We start from the raw sequence: 20,888 nt of genomic DNA, 5'->3' as shown, positions 1-20,888 counted from the left end.
AGATAGAATACTGAAATGTTATTGTAAATTACTATACATCTCCATGTCAAAATGTGCTGTGCCACATTTCACATCTAGGACATGACACCCACAGGAAGGGTAGTTGAAAGTGAAATATCACACTGGTGCGTTGAACTCTGTATTCCACAAACCCCTAGAACATTTGTTTTATAGATTGCAAGCCTGGGAAGTTTCAAGAAGGCAAGCACATAATCCCAGGGCATTGGATAAATAGAACCTTGCAAAAGATAAGGGGAATCATGAAGAGAGGCACGCCATGCCACAGTGGAAGCTGATCGGGAACAGTGAAAAAGTCAACACAACTTAAAGCTGTGCCTAGTTTCAATATAAGTGCTACTTTACTGTAAGTGGCATTTCTCATGGCCATAACAGCTGGAAGTTGATTCTTTTTTACAAATGTGGCTGTGGACCATTCATTGTTACATAAACGTGCCCATTATTAGGCTTAACTGTCATTCAGTATGAGTCTCGGTCCTTAAATGACGGTGCACATTACAGTATTATTTTTGATGTTGCTCTGACGTCGCAACAAATTTGTGCAGTTTAGTGTAATATCCTACAAAATTATATTTTTTTCTTCTTCGTCTTTCATTAATTTTTTTTTTTTTTGCAGTTTGTCCTTAGAGTTACAATTAGAAACTACAAATCATTATCATGATATCCAAGGAAAGTATAAAACTTTATCATGAGTACCACTTTGCAGTGTAGGGTGCTATAAAATCTTGAAGTCATTCATTTTCAAATTTGAACATTTACTCCTAGCTGGGAGTTAGAGAGGAGAATGCTTCATAAATATACTGCTCAAAAAAATTAAAGGAACATTTCTAAATCAGAGAATAGCATCAAGTCAATGAAACTTCAGGGCTATTGATCTGGTCAGTTAAGTAGCAGAGGGGTTGTTAATCAGTTTCAGCTGCTTTGGTGTTAATGAAATTAACAACAGGTGAACTTGACGAGCAACAATGAGACAACCCCCAAAACAGGAATGGTTTAACAGGGGAGGCCACTGACATTTTCCCCTCCTCATCTGTTTTTTTCACTAGTTTTGCATTTGGCTACAGTCAGTATCACTACTGGTAGCATGAGGTGATACCTGGATCCTACAGAGGTTGCACAGGTAGTCCAACTTCTCCAGGATGGCACATCAATACGTGTCATTGCCAGAAGATTTGCTGTGTCTCCCAGCACAGTCTCAATGACATGGAGGAGATTCCAGGTGACAGGCAGTTACTCTAGGAGAGCTGGAGAGGGCCATAGAAGGTCCATAACCCATCAGCAGGACCAGTATCTGCTCCTTTGGGCAAGGAGGAACAGGATGAGCACTGCCAGAGTCCTACAAAATGACCTCCAGCAGGCCACTGGTGTGAATGTCTCCGACCAAACAATCAGAAACAGACTTCATGAGGACGGCCTGAGGGCCCAACATCCTCTAGTGGGCACTGTGCTCACTGCCCAGAACCATGGAGCTCGATTGGCATTTGCCATAGAATTCCGGAATTAGCAGGTCCACAACTTTTGCCCTGTACTTTTTACAGATAAGAGCAGGTTCACCGTGAGCACAGACAGCAGGCCACTGATGTGAATGTCTCTGACCAAGCAATTCGAAACAGACTTCATGAGGGTGGCGTGAGGGCAGGACCCATCAAACTATGTGGCATCCTTTCGTTCCTAACCCATTACCCAGTCCATATCAGTATAGATGTCCAGCAGGATTTCTTTCCAATTGAGATCTGATGTGTCTTTGAATAAAAATAGATTTTACTTTTATTTGAAATAAATTAGAAAAGCATATTTTGGACAACCAGATAAGTCAATTCTAAAATGTGTGATAATTTTTCTGAATAGTGTTGTGAACAGGTTCTGTCTACATAGCCAAGTTTCACCATTTTCAGTAGTGAAGGCTATGCAGGCCTACTGATCAGCAAATTGTGCATTCCTCTTAGAATCATTTACTGAACAATGCTAAAAGCTAAATTGCTAACCTAATAATTTCACATTTTCTTTGTTTGCAGATGTCCTAAAGGTGTTTTGGGATCGAGAGCTTTATCACATGACAGCATCTTCATTCCAGAAACTACCCAGGAGTTGTCGGCCCCAGCCCGTGTGTTATCTCAGGAGAATGTGTCTGCAAAAATTAAAGCACTTCAGGTAATGAAAGTTCACTTTTCCTGAAAAGGTGTGCATTTCCAGGTTAAGATAACTTTTATTTTTAATTCTGTTGCCAGGACCAGCTTTTACTTGTCTTTGTGTCACCAAAAGGTATACATGAATAAAAAATGTGATGTGTTCTACACAAAACATTCCCTATGGAAGGCAGTGATTTAAAAATGTTCACCTTGTTACAATACTTTCAATACAATATGTGTGTGCGCGCGTGTGTGTGTGTATGTATAATATATGTAATATGCATAAATACTTGCAGCAAATGTAGTTATCTCTGAACAGCATAATCTAATGGGTTGAATCAACAGCCTTCTAGAAATTTACAGCATTAATTACTATACCATGTTTTATTTAAATTAATCCATTTTTGAGTTATTATGTCCATTGCTTCGCATCCTTACACACACCTCATTCCAAAAATGGCCAGCCCTTGATCGGGAATGCCTAAAACACAAATTCTTTGAAATCATGAAGTCACCCTTTCATAATACTTTCCCTATAACACACTAACAAGCATGGAGTAGACTAGAGCTGGTCTCAAGTTGGTCTCAAAAAAAACAAAATATTTATAGTAGTTGTGATGACAGTGGGATAGAGGAAGTGTGTCAGAACTGGCGGCAGCGTAGCCGTCAGCAAAAGACTCTGTGATTACTGTTTTATCCAGTAAACTTTTTCTCTGTGTAACTCATAATTAATTCCCCATTAGATTGGAGGATTGGTTACATTCATGTCTGTCTGTCTGTCTGTCTGTCTGTCTGTCTATGCACACTCACACCAGCCACTTTAATAGGTATACCTTACTAGCACTAGCTTGGAACCCCTTTTGCATTTAGAACTGCCAAAATTCTTCGTGGCATAGATTCAACAAGGTGCTGGAAACATTCCTCTGGGACTTTGGTCCATATTGACATGATAGCATCACACAGTTGCTTAAAATTTGTCGACTGCACATCCACTATGTGAATCTACTCTTCCACCATATCCCAAAGGTGCTATATTGGATTGAGATCTGCTTACTGTGGATACTCATCTGAGTACAGTGAACTCATTTTCATGTTCAAGAAACCAGTTGGAAATGATTTGAGGTTTGTGACATAGTGCTTTATCCTGCTGGAAGTAGCCATCAAATGGGTACACTGCAGTCATAAAGAGATGAACATGGTGAGCAATAATATTCAGGTAGGCCGTGGCATTTAAACAATGCTCAATTGATGCTAAAGGGCCCAAAGTGTACAAAGAAAATATCCCCCACACCATTACACCACCACCACCAGCCTGAACTGTTGATACAAGGCAGGATGGATCCATGCATTCATGTTGTTGACGCCAAATTCTGACCCTACCATCTAAATGTCGCAACAGAAACTGTGACTCATCAGACCAGGTAATGTTTTTCCAATCTTCTATGGTTCAATTTTGATTAGCCTGTGCGAATTGTAGCCTCAGTTGCCTGTCCTTAGCTGACAGGAGGTGTGGTCTCTTGCTGCTGTAGTCCATTTGCTTCAAAGTTCAAGGTGTTGTGTGTTCAGAGATGCTTGTTGTCTCTCTTACCTAGTATTTCTCCCACGCTAAAGCAGGGTCCTCTGCTTTCAATGCCCTTCTCCACGTCTTTCAGTCTAGGGCATATTTAAAGTCAAAGTTAATTTCTTGCATATCCTATTTGAATCTGTTGAGCCAGTGCTTTTTGGGCCTACCTTGTAGCCACTTGCCAACTGGACTGAGCCTTAGGGCTTTCTGGGCCACTGTCCCTTCTTCACTGTGGAGTATATTTCCATACCATCTAAGGCAGTCCTCTCGCATCTTTTTTGTAATTGAAACAACTTCTATCATCTTCCTAATGTCCAGATTCATGATGTGGTCCCTTTGCCTGAGGCCGAGTAACCATCAAAGCATTTTCATTTCCATCGTGTGGAGCACTTGTTCTTATTGTACAGTTGTCGGTAAGTATTAAACACCATAGAGGACCACTGGTTGGGCAATGGTCTTGTACACTTTCACTTTGATATAGTTAGGCATTCGTTGGTCACACAGGACTCTCGTAACTTCCCGCTGCTTGAGTCAAGCAATGGTGGTACGTGCTTGGGTGTCAGGAGAGGTCTCGCCGCCACTGCATGGCACTTACACTGGAGCCCGGGTACTTGAACTTGGTGGTTTTGTGCAGGTCTTCACCATCCACACATATGGTCCCAACTGTCTGCGATCCACTTTCGAGGTGCTCAGTCTTTTTGATGTTTAGTCATAGGCCATATTTCTCCAATTGATCTTTCCATTTGTGTGCGAACTGCTTGGAGTAGATCACATTTCTTCCATGATCTTAACATTGTCAGCATACAGTAGTGCCTGTGGGATCAGCATTTAAATGTCTGCTGCGACTGTATTAATGCACAGAATGAAAAGGAGTGGTGACAGCAATGAGCCCTGGCGGATGCCGACACCAATTGTGAAGGACAACGATGTTCCAACAGGGCACCTCATTCTGCTCATTGCATTGGTGTAGAGTAGCGTGACTCATTGCATGTAGGCTTTATGCATGCTGTGTTGATGGAAGGCCTTCCAGATCAAGGCATAAGGCACCCTGTCTAACACCTTTTCCAGGTTCTGGAATGCAATGTCGATGGTCCTGTTCTTTTTTGATGTCGTTCCATGAGCAGGCAGGCGGCATGTATAGTGTCAGTAGCCCCACATCCTTTCATGAAAGCGCATTGGTTGGGGCTTACAGTCATGATAGAATGCGTTTGAATATCTTCATTGAATGGTGTACGAGGCACTTGGGGAGATAGTTCATACAGTCTCTGACATCAACCTTGTCTTTCCAGACAGGGACGATAACACTGGTCAACCAAGCTTTGGCTGCCACCTCTTCATTTATGATCTTTTTGAATAGCTTTGTGAGCATTTATGCATCATCATGTCCGAGGAGCTTTTCTCAGCTGGAATGTCATCTGGGCCAGTGGCTTTACCAGTCTTCATTCTACTGATCGCTGCTTCTGTTTCTGAGTTGGTGATCGATGGGATGGCGTTGAAGACAGGATATGGGTTGATGGGGAAATTCTTCTTTGCTGATGATCGTAAAGTACTTGTTTCATTACAGCAGAATTGCTAATGGGTCGTGAAGGAGCTGTTGGTTGCTGTCCTGGATATTTCTGATTTGTCCAGTGTGTTGTGTCAATTGATGGCGAGCTTTAGCAATGAGGTAGATCTTGTTTTTGCCTCCAGGCTTGTCAAGGTCTTCATACAGGGCATCATATTGATTGCCCTTCACTTTGGCCTCCACCTGTTTCTCCGAGGTGCCTTGAGTGCCTTGTATCATAGGTGATCACTGTTGAAGCACATTTGCTGCCAGGTCTTGTAGGCCATCTTTTTCTCTTTTAGATCCGCTTGAACTGCATAGTTCCATCACCACGTCTGTTTGTCAGTAAGTCTTCTGCCTGTCTTCATTGTTCTCAGAATCTCACTAGTGCTGTGGATTTGCTTCATGTCCTGCCACATGGATTCCATTTGTTGCTTCAGGTCAACGTGATGTGCCCTGAGGGCATCTATGATCTGGCTCTTGAAGAAGAATACCTTGTTTACTTTGTTTGTCACAAGTGGTTATTTGTGTTGCTGTTGCATTTCTATCAGCTCGAACGAGTAAGGCCGTACTGCTCTGACCTCTGGCATCAACAAAGCATTTTCATTCAGAAAACTGCCTCTCACTGGATATTTTCCCATTTTCAGACCATTCTCTGTAAACCCTAGAGATGGTTGTGTGTGAAAATCCCAGCAGATCAGCAGTTTGTGAAGTACTCAGTCCAGCCTGTCTGGCATCAACAACCATGCCACGTTCAAAGTCACTTAAATCACCTTTCTTCCTCATTTTGATGCTTGGTTTGAACGTCAGCAGGTCATCTTGATAATGTCTATATGCCGAAATGCATTGAATTGCTGCCATGTGATTGGTTGATTAGATATTTGTGCTAACAAGCAGTTGAACAGGTGTAACTCACTCACTCGCCCATCAATAAAAACACTATTTCCCATTTAGTTAAAAAGCTGATATTTGGCAGGATGGTATCTAAGTTGGTAGGTATCTGCTAAGAAAGGACATTTCAGTATATCAATATTTAGGGCTAAACCCTCACAATAGAAAAACTAAATACCCCAAATTTTAAAAATTGTCTTGACAGATTTGTTTGAAGTATGGTGATGTTTATAGAAAAATGAAAATGAGCTGACAAGTGTTTTTTATTTCTCAATATTTGTAAGTAATACAGTTTAGGCTTAATTTTTTGCTTCAGCAATGATCATGCGGAGAGATGGGGCATGCAGTTCATGCTAATAAAAGCCATAAGCATAATGCCACTGCTGTACTACAAGCTGAAGCTGTAACCGCAAAGAGAAATGAGGCTGTTGCTGAGTGAAAAAAAAAAGTACAACATACTAGCTAAATGGTTCCCCCACCTAAAGAACATAGAGGAGGTAGACATTGTTCGTAGTTCACAATATTTTTCTTCATCTGTTCTTTTCTGTACAGTGCTTATAATGTTCAGTCATTCCATGAGACATGTAATTGTAAATGCAGTATATAACAAGTTAAAGGAACCCATGATTCAGTGTATATTGCTTTTGATTTAAAACTTCCAAAACATTGCAACAGTAAAATATCAGATCAAAGTGTTACATTCAGAACTGACTAAAGCTATCACTTTTACAGGATCTGGTACAGGGTGAGATTATATTTATACACAAACTTCCCATTGTTTCTACTAAGTATATGTTTGAAATTCTAAGAAATTAAGAAATTAAGAAATTCACTAAAATCCACAACAAAAGCAACAGCAAAAGGAATGTTTTACTCATAACAATTGTATGTAGCATGTTCAAGAGTAAGATGCTTCAATGAAATAATAATGTTAGCCCCTAGGAAAAAAAGATAAAAAAAAAAAAAAACATAAAACTTCATTTGTCCCCAGGGGGAAATCTGTTTTTTACAGAAGCTCTTTAAATAAAAGAAAACTTTTGATTTATGCAGCATTGTTAATAATGGCACTCAGTTTTGTTTTCTCTCTTTTTCTACTGCCTCCATGGTGTCCAGAGTGTGTCCTATAGCTGAGCTTGCCCTTTTAATTAGCTTATTGATTTGGTAGGCCTTTCTTGAACTGATGTTACCAGTCTATCAAACCACTGTCACACACGTGTGAATAGGAGGCAGCTGAAGGGCTTGGAGATGAATGGTAATGCATCTGCCCAGGGGGTGGCAGGGTGAACTGACGCTCTTTCTAAGTTCCCTGCAGGCCTTTCCCGGAAAATCCCACCAGGAGCCACCGCTTCGACTCAAGACACCCCACTTCCGGTCCTGGCCCCGAGGACGACATCACTTCCGGTCCCGGCCCTGAGGACGACATCACTTCCCCCAGACTCCCTATAAAGCCTCACACCTTTTTCACTGTCTCTGGTCCTCCTCCACTCCTCTCCTCTGAGCTCTGTCCTCTTCCACCTGACTCCAGCCATCGAATGAAGGGAGGCGGCCTCTTTTATAATCACCCTGATGTGCTCCAGGTGTTACCTGGCAATCTACCACCGACACACCCCAGTGTGGCTGAAGTGCCGGCTGCATCCCCGGAAGCACTCTTGGTGTCCCTGCTCTTCTTCCCCCCCAGCACTTCCGGGTCTCCAAGGCACTGGGGCGCCCCCTGGAGGTGACCACAGGCCCCTACAGGGTTGAGCTTCAAAGCTCTCTACCTCTGGTCCCCATAGCAACCAGGGTGGTCGCCCCCACGTGGTCTGAGGTGGGTATACTCCCTCTTCCGGTCCTCCAAGGCGTCCCGACCGGGTTGTCACCCCAGGCATCCACAACACCACACAATGTAGAAAATTGCACTGGCCATCACAGAGTTACAGAAGATGTAAAGGATGTCACTTCCTACATTAATGGAATGCAGTCTCCTGAGGAAAAAGAGTCTGATGTGCCTTTTCTTATATAGTTCCTCTGTGTTCTGAGACCAGTCCAATATGTCATTGATGTGGAACCCCCCCCAGTTACTTTTAGGAGTGCATCACGTCAACATCCACTCTCAGAATATGACCGGACATAGAGGCTCTTTTGTGCACACAAACGTCAATAAAAAGCTCCTTGGTTTTGATGATGTCTAAGTGCAGACAATTCTGTGTCTCATCCCTTTTATTAATTTACCCCATAAGCACAGAATCATTTGAAAATTTCTTCAACTGACATGACCTAATGTTATGTTTATAGTTATGAGCAATATTCATCAATAAACTAACAGATATCTCAAATTTGAATAGTTGACTTAACATAGGAGATTATCAGACTTCAAAAATAAATCAAAGGTATCTAACTGAATAATTCCTAAAATGTCTGATGTAATGCAGTCATGTAGGCAAAATCATTCCTGATTTCCTTTTTTTTTTTTTTAATTTTATTGATTTTATTTAAATCACACAACATTCCATGCAAATACAGTAGATCAATTTTACAAGAATAGGATTGAAAACAAATCAACCCCCACCCCAGAGAAAGAGAACATGGGCAGCAGAATAAAACTTAAACCTAGTAAAAATAAGTAAATAGATAAATTAATAAGTGAATATAGATGAATAGAGAAGAAAAAGAAAAAAAAGGAATAGGGAGAGAATCTACTTCCTTAGTGCTTTAAAAGCTTATTCTAAAATGTTATTGATTAGATCCTGCCAGGTTTTGAAAAAATTCTGCACGGAACCTCTAAGTGAGAATTTGATTTTTTCCAATTTCAAATAGTATATAACATCAGATACCCACTGACTTAAAAGGGGAGAGTTAGGATTCTTCCATTTGAGCGAGATAAGTCTGCGTGCCAGTAGTGTAGTAAAGGCGATTACAGTTTGTTTGTCCTTCTCCATTTTAAGCCCATCTGGAAGAACACCAAACACAGCTGTTAGTGAGTTAGGAGGGACTGTGACACCAAGGCTGTCTGAAAAGCATTTAAAAAATTTGGTGCAGGCCCAAAACATGTGACCCAGTGAAGCTGGAACTTGATTGCAGCATTCGCAGGTTGGCTCTAGCCCTGGAAACATTTTGGACAATTTTAAACAAGACAGATGTGCTCGATATATCATTTTGAGTTGAATAATTGTATGCTTTGCGCATATGGAGCTCAAGTGAATTCTCTGCATTGCTACCTTCCACTCCTTTTCTGATATGTTGAGGGAGAGATCCTTTTCCCACTGTCCTTTTGGATCTTTGAAAGGGAGGGACTGTAAAATGGTTTTATATATTGCAGATATGCTGTCTATGTCCTTGAAACTGATCAATATATTTTCCAGCATAGAGTGAGGTGGGAGGTCAAGAAAATTGGGCAGGTTCTTTTTAATAAAGTTTCTAATTTGAAGATAGTGAAAGAAATGTGTTGCTGGAAAGTTAAATTTAGAATGTAATTGTTTGTAGGATGCAAAGACGTGTCTATGTACAGATCTATACAGATCCCAAATGTTTTCCAGATATTAAAAACTGCATATGTTTGCGAGGGTTGAAAAAGGTGGTTCTTGTGCAGAGGTACCACCGATAAAAGATTATCTATCTTAAAATGCTTCCTACATTGGTTCCTTATTCTGAGTGAATAAAGCACAATTAGTTATTAGTATATTGGCAATAATTTGCATTTATTGGAGCACAAAGCAAGGATTTTATTTCTATTGCAGACCAAGCCTGTATTTCTGTCCAGGTTTTTATATGTTGTATATTTGCTGCCCAATGGTAACATTGAAAGTTAGGTAGGGCCATGCCACCTTCTGCCTTTGGCCTTTGTTAGGGTCGCTCTTTGAATATGTGGATGTTTTGAATTCCAAATGAATGTGGTTATGGTTGAATCTAATTTCTTAAAGAACAATTTATTGATATATATTGGAATATTTTGAAATAAAAAGAGAAGCTTAGGGAGGATATTCATCTTAACAATGTTAATTCTTCCAGCTAAAGTGAGATGAAGGGTTGGCCATCTGTGCAAGTCTTGCTTGATTTTTTCCATACAGACGGCAAAATTTTATTGATAAAGAGCTTTACTTGTGATGTTTACCCCAAGGTATTTAAACTGATCTGCGATGATAAAAGGGAAGGTGTCCAATCTAATGTGTGCTTGAGAAGTCACTGGAAAGAGCACACTTTTAGTCAAATTAATTCTGAGACCAGAAATCTTTTGAAATTCTGTTAGTGCTGTTAGGACTGCAGGCACAGTATTTTGTGGGTCTGCTATATACAATACCATATCATCTGCATATAGAGAAATTTTCTGATAATTCCCTTTATCTTATAAGCATTTCAACAGTGAACTGCCAGTGGCTCAATGGTGATTGCAAAAAGTAGTACCATCCTTGTCTGGTACCACGTTCTAGTTTATCATTCATAATCATTCCTGATTTCCAATGAAAACTAAAACATTGTATCACCAAAGACTATGATATGTCCACAGTGCTTTTCATTGTAGTTTATTCCAGTTATTTACATATTTGCTGTATAGGTTAAGATATAGTATATATATTGGCAGCTGCTGTTAGGAAGTTATATAGATAGCTGCTCAGTATGTTCTGCTAGAGCTGGAAGTGTAAAATAATTTGCACTGCACCACAGTACTCAGTAGCTTTTATAGACTCCAACAGCCTGTGCTCTGTTCAGTGATGTACTTCTACAATTCTTAGATGGGCTCATTAATCAAATGTGAAGCCAGTAGGTGTACCTTGCATCTGCCGTACAAACGTAATTTTCTTGGGAAGGCTTTCATTAACAGAGGGAGATTGGAGTGGCACTGATGTAGCTCTATATGCAATAAAGCTAACTGTTTAAATGATTATTAAGTGATGTGTTAGATAAGCTCTGTGATTTTAGAAGACTGCCATCTATATGTTGTATGCAGTATTGTAGTTCTACATTTATTCATTGGTGTTGGGAATGAATTTCACCTGCCTGTAAAATTATACACAAAATATAAGGAGAACAGAACAAGTGACGTGTTAAGTGATTATTTTTGATTTACAGGAGATTTGTTTTATTTTATCAAGCAGTATATTTTGCCTGTTGTGAACTATTTGCTTCTGCCATCACGTGACAGATGAAGCTTCAGACTATTCGCTTTGGGCCTCCTCCTTTGGTGATCTCTGCTAAGAGAGCTGAAGACACTGGGGCAAGCTCTGAAGATGATGGCTTGCCTAGGAGTCCTCCTGAAATATCTCCATTTCAAGAGAGCCTGGCGCATGGCACCATGATGCGGGTAAATGGTGCTTACTTGATCAACCTTGAGCCTAGCTGCATGAAGCATAATCAAAACAAAAACTTTATCCTACTTCTGCTTAAGTGCTTAAAAACTATTATTTGCTTCAGAAATTGCTGCAATTTAATTTTGCATCTTAAAGCACAGAATGCAATTTTATATGTGCTATAATAATAGAAATAATAGAGTAAATGTTTAAAATTCTGTTTTCTCATTTTCATCTGGTAGCAAAGTATAAAATGACATTTCATTGACCTCCTGATATCACCCTCCATGCTATAAATCCCTTGCATGCTGGTTCCTATATTTGTACTAACTGGAATGACCAGTACACATTACCCTGAATGCTTTGCACCTGTAACCCATTGTTTTTCATTTGCCATCATTGACTGAATGTGTTCCTAATTCCATTCCACAGTTCACTGACACATGCAGGCATCTTAGCTCTTTGAGTTTAGCTGGAACAGGCAGTGAAGATGATGAACAGGTAATTCTAATAACATCCTTTGCATCTTTAAAATGATTCTGTGTGTGCTGCATGCCTTGTGTTGCAAACGCCAGGTGAGTTTTCATCGTAACTGAGAAAATATATTTAATACTTCTTGGCTTCTTTCATTAAAATCACATTTAATATCATTCCCATTTTTTGTTATGGCATTTGCCAGTGTGTAATATTGCTGAATGCGGACTGTGGCAGCCATTATGAACCTCTATTATAATGTGAACATTTGCAGTGTGTAAAATGCAAATAAAAATGCCAGCTGACAACTCCCTCCAGTGACAAACAAGTCTGTGAGATAACACTGGAATAGGGAACACAAATGTTGGAGTACTGGGAAAAACACTGTCTGGTCCAATGAATTCTGGTTTCTGCTGATTCAAACTGATTGGTGGACCAGGATTTGGTGAACACCTTGGAAGAACAAAGGCTCATCAAGCCAGATGTCAAAGTGCAGGTTGGTGGCAGCAAAGTAAGGTGTGTTTTCATGGAATGTATTGGTTCCCAAGATATATGGAGAGAAGTTTCCAAATGCCATCCGTTATCTGAATGTTTGGTGCTAATAGGTTGCATCCCTTCATAGCATGAATTTAGCCACCTCCAACCTAACCTTTTCAGCAGGCTAATGCTCAGTTCTACAAGAACAAGAATGATTACAGGAATGTGACAACAGGTTGAACTGAATTCAGTGACTTTACTGTTTACCAGTTTTCTGTCCTATTAAGCATTTGACGGATAGCATAGCAGAAGCTCGTCTGCAAACAAAACCATCAGCAGCAAATCTGCAACAACTGTGGGGCACACTGCAGTCAAAGTAGGACTCCATTTTTGTTCTAAACTTTTAAACACTTTACTTAAATCTATGGAATAAAAATGACAGATGTTCTTAGAGAAAATGGGAGAAGCACACATTAAGTATATATTTTCTGTGGAGAACTGCTACCTTGTCCAAGGAGCAGTCCTACCTGATTGATGGGCAGATTGTGAGTCTCTGGACAACAGATTAAATATCTTGGGAAATTACATTGCAACTTAAAGAACAGTGCTGTCATATTTACAGGCCAGTATAAATAAGTGATATGTGTGATGCTTAATATGTTAGCTTATGTCAAGCACCATGAACATGGGAAAGGCACTATATAAAAAAATGTATTATTATTATTATGTCTCTTCTATAACCTACTTTCTTTAACCTACTTTCTTTCCAACCACTGTTCAGGAGAGCCTAACTTTTGGACTGTTACACCTGAGAAATGAGAAAAATTAAATAGGTAATATGTAAAATTGTCCAGATGTCGAGAATGGAGGCTTCAGACAACCACTCCCCGACAACATTAGTTATTTTATTTCTTTTACATATCCCACACACTAAGAATAATTTCATTTTAAGCATTAGAACCAAAATGAAGAATGAGAAATTCAACTGTAAAACTGAGTGAGCAGATAAAGACTTCAATGAGGCTAACTTTGTACTAAAGTAGCAGAAGAGGTCCAAGCAGCATGTGTCACACTCTGGGTGAGGTCTGGGCTGGGTTAACATCCCTGTGCACTTAACCTCAACATAGAGAATGATAATCTTCAATGGTTTATAGATGAAGTTAAGAGATGAGTGCCCATGTGGAACATAAAATATGCAAGATTAACACCCAGCACTAAGGTGTAAAAAACATTGCATAGAAAATATCGTAAACTACAACTAAAGTGAAAGTGAGTTGGTACGTTAGAAAATGCTTATTGGGTCATGTAAGATAAACTTATGAATTTTGAAACTGTTGCCCATAGAAAGAAACTGAAAATTATCGATATCCTGGAGCAAATAGAAATAGCATTAAATTTCCATCATAGTTATTCGGTAGAGTCCTTTGCAAATGCTGGAAAAGGAAAACCCAGAATTTGAAACAGTACCTGACCAATGTATATACTGAAATTTCAAGAATTTAAGAAAACTTGCTTTGCTTCATCTAGTAAAAGGGCTTCATGATCTATGACAGCAACTGGGTCAGTATTTTATTTTGATTTTAGAGCAGAAATTGAAGGAAAAAGGTGTCTTATAATGGACTTAAGCAGTGACTTTGTAATTCAAGAGTACTCTATAGCCTTACAGTATGTCTCTTGCTAGACTGAAAGTGAGGACTGAAAATCACACATGCATGTTTTAAACACCTTAAGAACATCTTGAAATTGTATCATTCAGAGTGAATAAAATATAACCAGTGATATAGATAGAAACTGTAGGCATCGTTTTTTTGGCATAAAGATGAATTGTTTTTTTTTTCTCTAGATTTGTTAGGAATGACTTGTGCCAATTCTTATCCCAACTGTATCAAACTATGCTGTGAACCATTCCATTATGCACCAGTGATCACAGTTGATGATGCCCATCCTGTTGCCAAAGTAGTTACCCTCCAAACCTACTGAATGTTCACCTTTATATCCTGCCTATGAAAATCATGGACAGGAGAGGAGGCAATATGCACCCAATGCCCACATTCAATGGTCTTGAAGTAACACGTAGCATACTCCACATATACAGGGACTTAATGCCACATCACTGACACTGGAACCCCATACACATGTAACACCTTCCACAATATACCATGATGTAAACTCTTTTTTTCCCTAGTTAACAAAACTAATGTGGATTGGAATTAGAAAACCTTGCCTTCCAGGATCCTCGAGTCATACAGCTTGATAATTCCTTGTGAGCAGTGCCATCTAATTTACATGTGAATAATAAAGTGGTTTTCTTTTACTGCCTTTGTTAAATACAGAAATGAGACATTAAATCAAATACACCACATCATTAAGTGCAGGACTTTATCTGTTACAAGGAAATACATTTAAAAAATGAAGTTTAACAGCCTGTGATTTATGTTATTTAATTTCTGAAACCTTTGAAAAAATATAATATAATTAAGAAACTAGTGAACAGACTTATATGTTTATCGCACCTTGAATAGGCCACATACCCACTTGCAGTTTATTATTTTACCCAACTATTATTTTAAGAAAATGTTAAACATTTTTGTCCACTCCTTCTCTCCAGCAGTAGGTTCACTATAGTTAGTGATGGTAGTCATATGTTATTGTTTCTGTTGCTTTTTTTTTCACTTTTCAGCTCTCTTCTCAGCCTTCATCGAGACCCCTCTCTCCAATCAGCAAGTCACACTCCAGGCCTTCCACTCCTGTCTCCCCTTCCCATCAGACCTCTGACAGATATACCTCACCAGCTGTGGACTTCAGTTCCCCTCCTCAGTCTTCTGCATGTTTAGATAACTCTGCGGCTAGGCACCGACTTTCAGTAAAGCCAAGAAATCAGCGAGCTGCTGCTAAGGGAAGGAGGCTACCAACTGTAAGTCCATAATTCTGAAAATCTGTACAGTAACAACTACTGTATAAAGATTAAACACAATGTTCCTTTCTAAATAGGCTTCTAAGAAGCATTCCTATATTAAAAAAAAGTCAAAGGGAGAGGAATAAGAAAGTAGAACAGGGAAAAAGAGGGAGATCATTAGGTTTACTGAGGAAGAACTATGTTTATTAAAAATCAAATATTACAGTTGTATAGTACCAGAAAATATGGAAACAAATTTCTGTGGAACATTTTTTAAATATTTATTTAGACATTGATTTGCATTATTAACTTGTAAAGCCAAGTATAGAATAAAATTACCAAGAGACCAAACGTATTTTAAGTAAGGGTTGTACAGAAAAAGAATCAGCTCAACATTTGTTTTTGCACAACACATGATGTCGGATAATAATAGTACACAGAAATGAAAAATAACTTTTGAAACCAAACATAACAAACATTGATCCACGATAAAAGGAATATGCAGGAAATTGATGGAATTTGTGGAATGTAATACATTTTATAAAGAGGGTGTGGTAACAAGCATGAAGGCAGTAGAATTGATTTTCAAAAATTAAAAAATGGTGAAAGGCAAACGAAAAATAGAAATGAAAGATGTATCATTACAAGAAGGAACAATTGTGAAGAACCAGGGCAACTAAAAACACTTTTACCCTATATGATCCCCTAAATTGATTGAATTGGCAGATAATAACAGTGTATTTACATACAAGCATTTGCATTAACCTGTCCTCACCACCAATGTAACGGCCATTTTCCAAGTTCACCCAGGTTAACTGAAAATCTTCTTCCCTCTGTTCTCCACAGTCCTGGGCCATCTTTTGGGATGAGATCCATTCTTTAGATATTTTCTGAAACCATGTTCAGCCACTTCTTTTTCAGGCCTTCCTCTGGACCTCATCCTCTCCACCTCCATCTTGGTGTACGTCTTCATCCAGACATCTTCTGTACATCCTCAAACCACATTAGTCTGTTTCTTCACCTCCACACCAAGTCTTTTTCATTAACTCTGCATTCATCTTACTTTCACTGTGGCACTCCACACCTTCACCTGATCATTCTTATATATATTCTTTTCAAGTCTGCTTCATTTTCTGCTTGGCCATGTCTCACTTCCACAATGCATGCTACTTCTCACACAGTTTTCATGAACTATACCCTTCAATTTCAGAGAGATTCCCTTAGAAGTCAGAATGGGAGGGCAGCCTTTGGGATTTCTTTCATTCATCTCTCTCACCTGGCTTATACTGTTGTGCCCCTATCTAATGTCCACCTGCATTCAACATATCACTAAAGTAGCTGAACTTCTCTACTTGGTCAAAAACTACTGTGATTGATATATTAATATACACAACATCAGCATTTTAAAATGTTGTTGTTTGGACACAAAACATTATAACAAAACACATCTCAATCAAATAAATAAGAGTAAGATATACTTCAAAAAAAAAAAACTAACTCTGTGTTTTTCCCCCACCCAACAATGAGAGCAATGTAAATAAAGAGTCCCATCTAAAATAGTCTATTGAATAGAAAGAAACAGCCAGTAGAGTACATTCACAGAGCATGTTTTCTTTTTTAATTAAATATAAATAAGTTCTGAAAAAGTTTTGAAGAGATACTCCTGGAATCTTGATTGTTTTCAATTTGAAATAATGTAATAGATTTAAGCAATTGTCACATTTCACGACTTTTTGTAGTGGGGTAGGTCAGATTTGCTGATCACAGTCACGGATCTTGTTGCTGCACCATGTCAAATTATCCATATTTACCAACTGAGCACCAATCTTCTATTACAGTCGTGTTTGCCTCTATCTGACAGAGTGGCACTGCACGAAGGGTTAGCAATTGCAACAAGTTCAGCAGCAGTCTCTGGCCTTTATTGATTTTTGCCTATTCTGTTATGGTATGTAAAATACAAGGCATCAGGCAGATGAGCTTCTCTTCTGTTTGTGAGCTTCACAGCTCCTGTGCTGCCTGAAGGAGTGGGTGCTTGCTGTACCAGCACAATACAAAGGCTTAATAGCTATGATGCATTCAGCTACAGTCTACCCTTTTTTATTTTTTCCTTTCTGTTTTAGTACATAAAATATGAGACATTAGGCAGATGAGCTTCTTCTCTGTTTGTGAAGTTCAAAACACACGTTCCTTATTCCTCATCACTAAATTCTATGCATTGTACTTTCAGCTGAATGCTCTCTACCACTGTACCTATGTGCCGCGCCCTTTACAATCATTCCTAACAGTAGTAAAAGTTAAATTCCTTCACATTTTTTATACTGTATATTTTGGAGATGCTACTTGAGTCTTCATCTACACTAGCCAGTATGCTTCAGAAATACAAATTAGTGAAAAATGCAGGAAATTTGTGTAAGTGTCTAATTTGTACATAAAGAGAAAACATTTGTATCTGGAAGCTTGAATTTGTAGCTTAATTCTTCAAAAGATGCAAATACATTATCAATATAAGGATCTCTAAAACTTGCAATGTTGAGCATCTTTCATAGATTGAATACTTCATGGGTTAAAGAAGGCTAAAATAGGTGATTATCAGTAAAGGGGTGACAGATAAACGCTTCTCTTTCTTAAAATGTGTCCTACATTGGTCCCAACACTTTAATAAATGGTGAACTACAGGATTAGTGTTAACTAAAACACAGAGGTAAGCATGCAGAAATTTCAAATGGCACTTCTTTTCCACTGCATTCCAAGCAAGTGTTGCCCTGCCACCCAAGGGTAAAGACCGATACTGTATTATTTTGAATGAAAGACGAGGGGATGAAACATAGTCAAAAGCCAGGCTAAGTTCGATACGAAAAAAATGGTGACATACCAAAACTGTGACATCTAACCCTAAACACTAAACCAAAGTTCTTCATCAATAGTAAACTCATGCAGATAAATGTTAACTTGGAAAAGGAAAACTCCACTAACCATCCCTTACAAACTGTATCTGCAGCCTCCAACAAGCAAGAAGTGTTCAATACTGATGTTTCTACTTTTGACCTGGTGATGTCATGTGTCAGAAACTTCCTGTTGGCCTTGCCAGCAGTAGAGGTCGTTTAACTTAATATAGTACGTCACATTTTATATTTGAAAAGTAAATTTTGTATTTTTTCAGATTTAGATAATATTCTTTATTTAGATTTTGATAATGATTATTCAGTAATGATTATTTGCAATACTAGAATAAAAGAAGGTAGAAACGCACCTTCTGGATGATTTATATTTGTTTTCTATTTTGCTCTTTAGAACCCACATAGACCTCGTTCAGAAAGTTTGAATGAACTAGACTTAAACCTTCTAGAAAAGGAAGAGGATGATGAAAAAGAAATTTCACAAGAAATAGTCAGATGCAATTCCTACTCCTGCCAGGTCCCCAGGACGGAGAGCCTCACAGCCTTGATCCCCAAGTGGTCACCTTTTGAGCAGGTATCAGACACATTGACAGAGAAGTCAACTGAACAAGTGGAAGACTGGGATGTGAAGACCAGTGCAGCATTTGTGTTTAATCAGTCATCTCAACTTTTAAAGAGAAAGGACTCAATACCTAATAATGCCTTATGTTCCGATTATCAGGAATCCTGTTCAACTTCAGACTTAAATCGTACAGCTGAGGCACACAAATCAGAAGCAAGCTTGACCAAACTTGAAATGTCACCTTTAAAAGTTACAGGCCTACGAAAGGGTTTACTTGAAGAACTTCTGAAATCAGATGCACAAGCCACTATGGTAGCAAATACAGCAGAAAGTAGCAGCAGTCCCCTTAAATCTGTTGCAAGAGATGCATCATCTAAGACAAACAACATGGCTAGAAATGCACTTGATCAAGGCAGGACAACACAATCCACTTCTGACTCCAAGGAGCTGCCCTCAACTGTTTCAAGGACAATAAACAGTTTGCCTTTGAAAATCTCTTCAAAAGGTTCAAATCAGCCCTATCCTGAGAAAGACCATGCTAATGTTCTTTCAGACAATTCAAAAAAGAATTTCGAGCAAATTCTGTCTGCAAGAAATAACACCATGTCATTACCCAGAGATATAAATACTGAGAAAGCAAAACAGTCACCCCAGTCACCCTTTGAAAAAAAGAATGGTGGTTCATTCAGATGCTTTTCTATATCATCTGCTTGGGATCGGCCTAGGGCTTGCAGTTTTACTGCGGTGGAAAGTTTAGAGCGCAAAATAGATAAAATTGGTTTTGTCAAGACAACCTTTCATAGTGGGCAATATTCCATTCGTAAAAAAGAAGAGTCAAAAAGGGAGAAAGAGGTGTCTGTGCTTGATTCAGAGATAAAAACCTGTACGAAAGAAGCAGAACAGAACCTCACAGCAGCAGAAGTCACACAGGACAGACAGCTGCCAAACTTGTCCATGTCACCTGTTGCAAAGCCATCTGGCATCACAACAGAAAGCGGTGGTACTATACCTTATGAGGGAGAGGAGGAAGAGAAATCACCCTTTGGGATTAAACTGCGATCAACTTCCTTGTCTTTGAGATACAGAGGAGAAGCTCGTTCTGAATTTAAAGTGAAACGCTATAGCGCAGAAGTTTGCACAATGGTAGACAAAGAAGACAATATTATAGGGAAAGAAGGGAAGGAAGATTCACTTGAGGCTAAAGGAAGTCCCCAGAAGGACGCCGCGAGAATAAAAGTCAAACCATCTGAGCAACTGCATGCTAAACCACCTCTTCCTAGGAAACCTCCATTAGAAAACATTGAATCAACAAATTCTACCCCGAAAAATGAGAGGAAAAATTGGGAAAAAGTGACCACATATCCAAAAAGTACTGGTAAGAAGATTTTCATGTGTTGAAGGTTAATTTTTCTTGCGTTCCAGTTAAAAAGCAGTGAAATATTTAGGTGGAAGAAGTGCATTGTGATGGTGCATTGTTGTTGTTACAATAATTTTGACTTATATAGAAGAAGAAGTAGAAGAAGTGGTATATTTTTCATAGTAACTAAATTATAAAAAACGTGTAAGCTTTAGCTTATTTACTAATACAGGCAGTTGCTATAGAGCTTCATTAGATAAGAAGTAGAAGATCATTTTTGTCATACCAAGGAGAAATACTTTTAAGGAAACTTGTACCTCAAGAGTCTAAATTGGAATCAACAGATTTAGAACATGGACGGATATATAATATGGAACAGTTTGACTTTTGGATCTCACATTGAGAAACGCCTCAATGCAGATGTGGGAAATATCCAGGTAAAACAAGAACCTCTTTCCTTTTCATTACATTTCAGAACAGTTCAAAACACCAGCACCTCTGACTTGGCCTACAATGTAGATAACCATAAGGGAACTGTAGGCCCTCTGTTGTGATAGTTTCTTTTAAATATTATTTTTCAAGCTTTTATGGTGTTCTTGTGAGGAATCTCCAATAAATTTTTATTATGTAAAATTTGATTCTATTATTAGTTATAAGTTTTGGTTTCATTTTGACCTTGTTTAATTTTTTAATATCTTGTTTTCTTCATTTTCACAACACCATTTTATTCACCATCACATGATGGTATCACCAGTACCAAGGTATAAATTGGTACATTTTCAACCAGGATTCCCCCGGCTGGGATTCAGATTCCTT

General features: G+C 38.8%; 1 protein-coding gene across 9 annotated transcripts in view; it reads left to right on the top strand.

Annotated features, from left to right (window-relative positions):
* Nucleotides 1–20,888, top strand: part of cracdla (cracd like a) — a 163,704-nt gene that overhangs the window by 126,607 nt on the left and 16,209 nt on the right. For 7 of the 9 annotated variants that reach the window (XM_039743918.1, XM_039743922.1, XM_039743916.1 and 4 more), the window contains exons 5-9: nucleotides 2,034–2,169; nucleotides 11,265–11,423; nucleotides 11,842–11,910; nucleotides 15,041–15,274; nucleotides 18,548–20,090. In XM_039743918.1, coding sequence (XP_039599852.1) covers nucleotides 2,034–2,169; nucleotides 11,265–11,423; nucleotides 11,842–11,910; nucleotides 15,041–15,274; nucleotides 18,548–20,090 — 2,141 coding nt within the window. The remainder of the gene's footprint in view (nucleotides 1–2,033; nucleotides 2,170–11,264; nucleotides 11,424–11,841; nucleotides 11,911–15,040; nucleotides 15,275–18,547; nucleotides 20,091–20,888) is intronic. The other 2 variants (XM_039743923.1, XM_039743924.1) reach the window with 2 other exon arrangements.

The sequence above is a fragment of the Polypterus senegalus genome, chromosome 2 (assembly GCF_016835505.1).
Source record: "Polypterus senegalus isolate Bchr_013 chromosome 2, ASM1683550v1, whole genome shotgun sequence".
Lineage (NCBI taxonomy): Eukaryota > Metazoa > Chordata > Cladistia > Polypteriformes > Polypteridae > Polypterus > Polypterus senegalus.
Note: the sequence above shows the minus strand (reverse complement) of the source record. Positions and strands in the feature narration are given on the sequence as shown.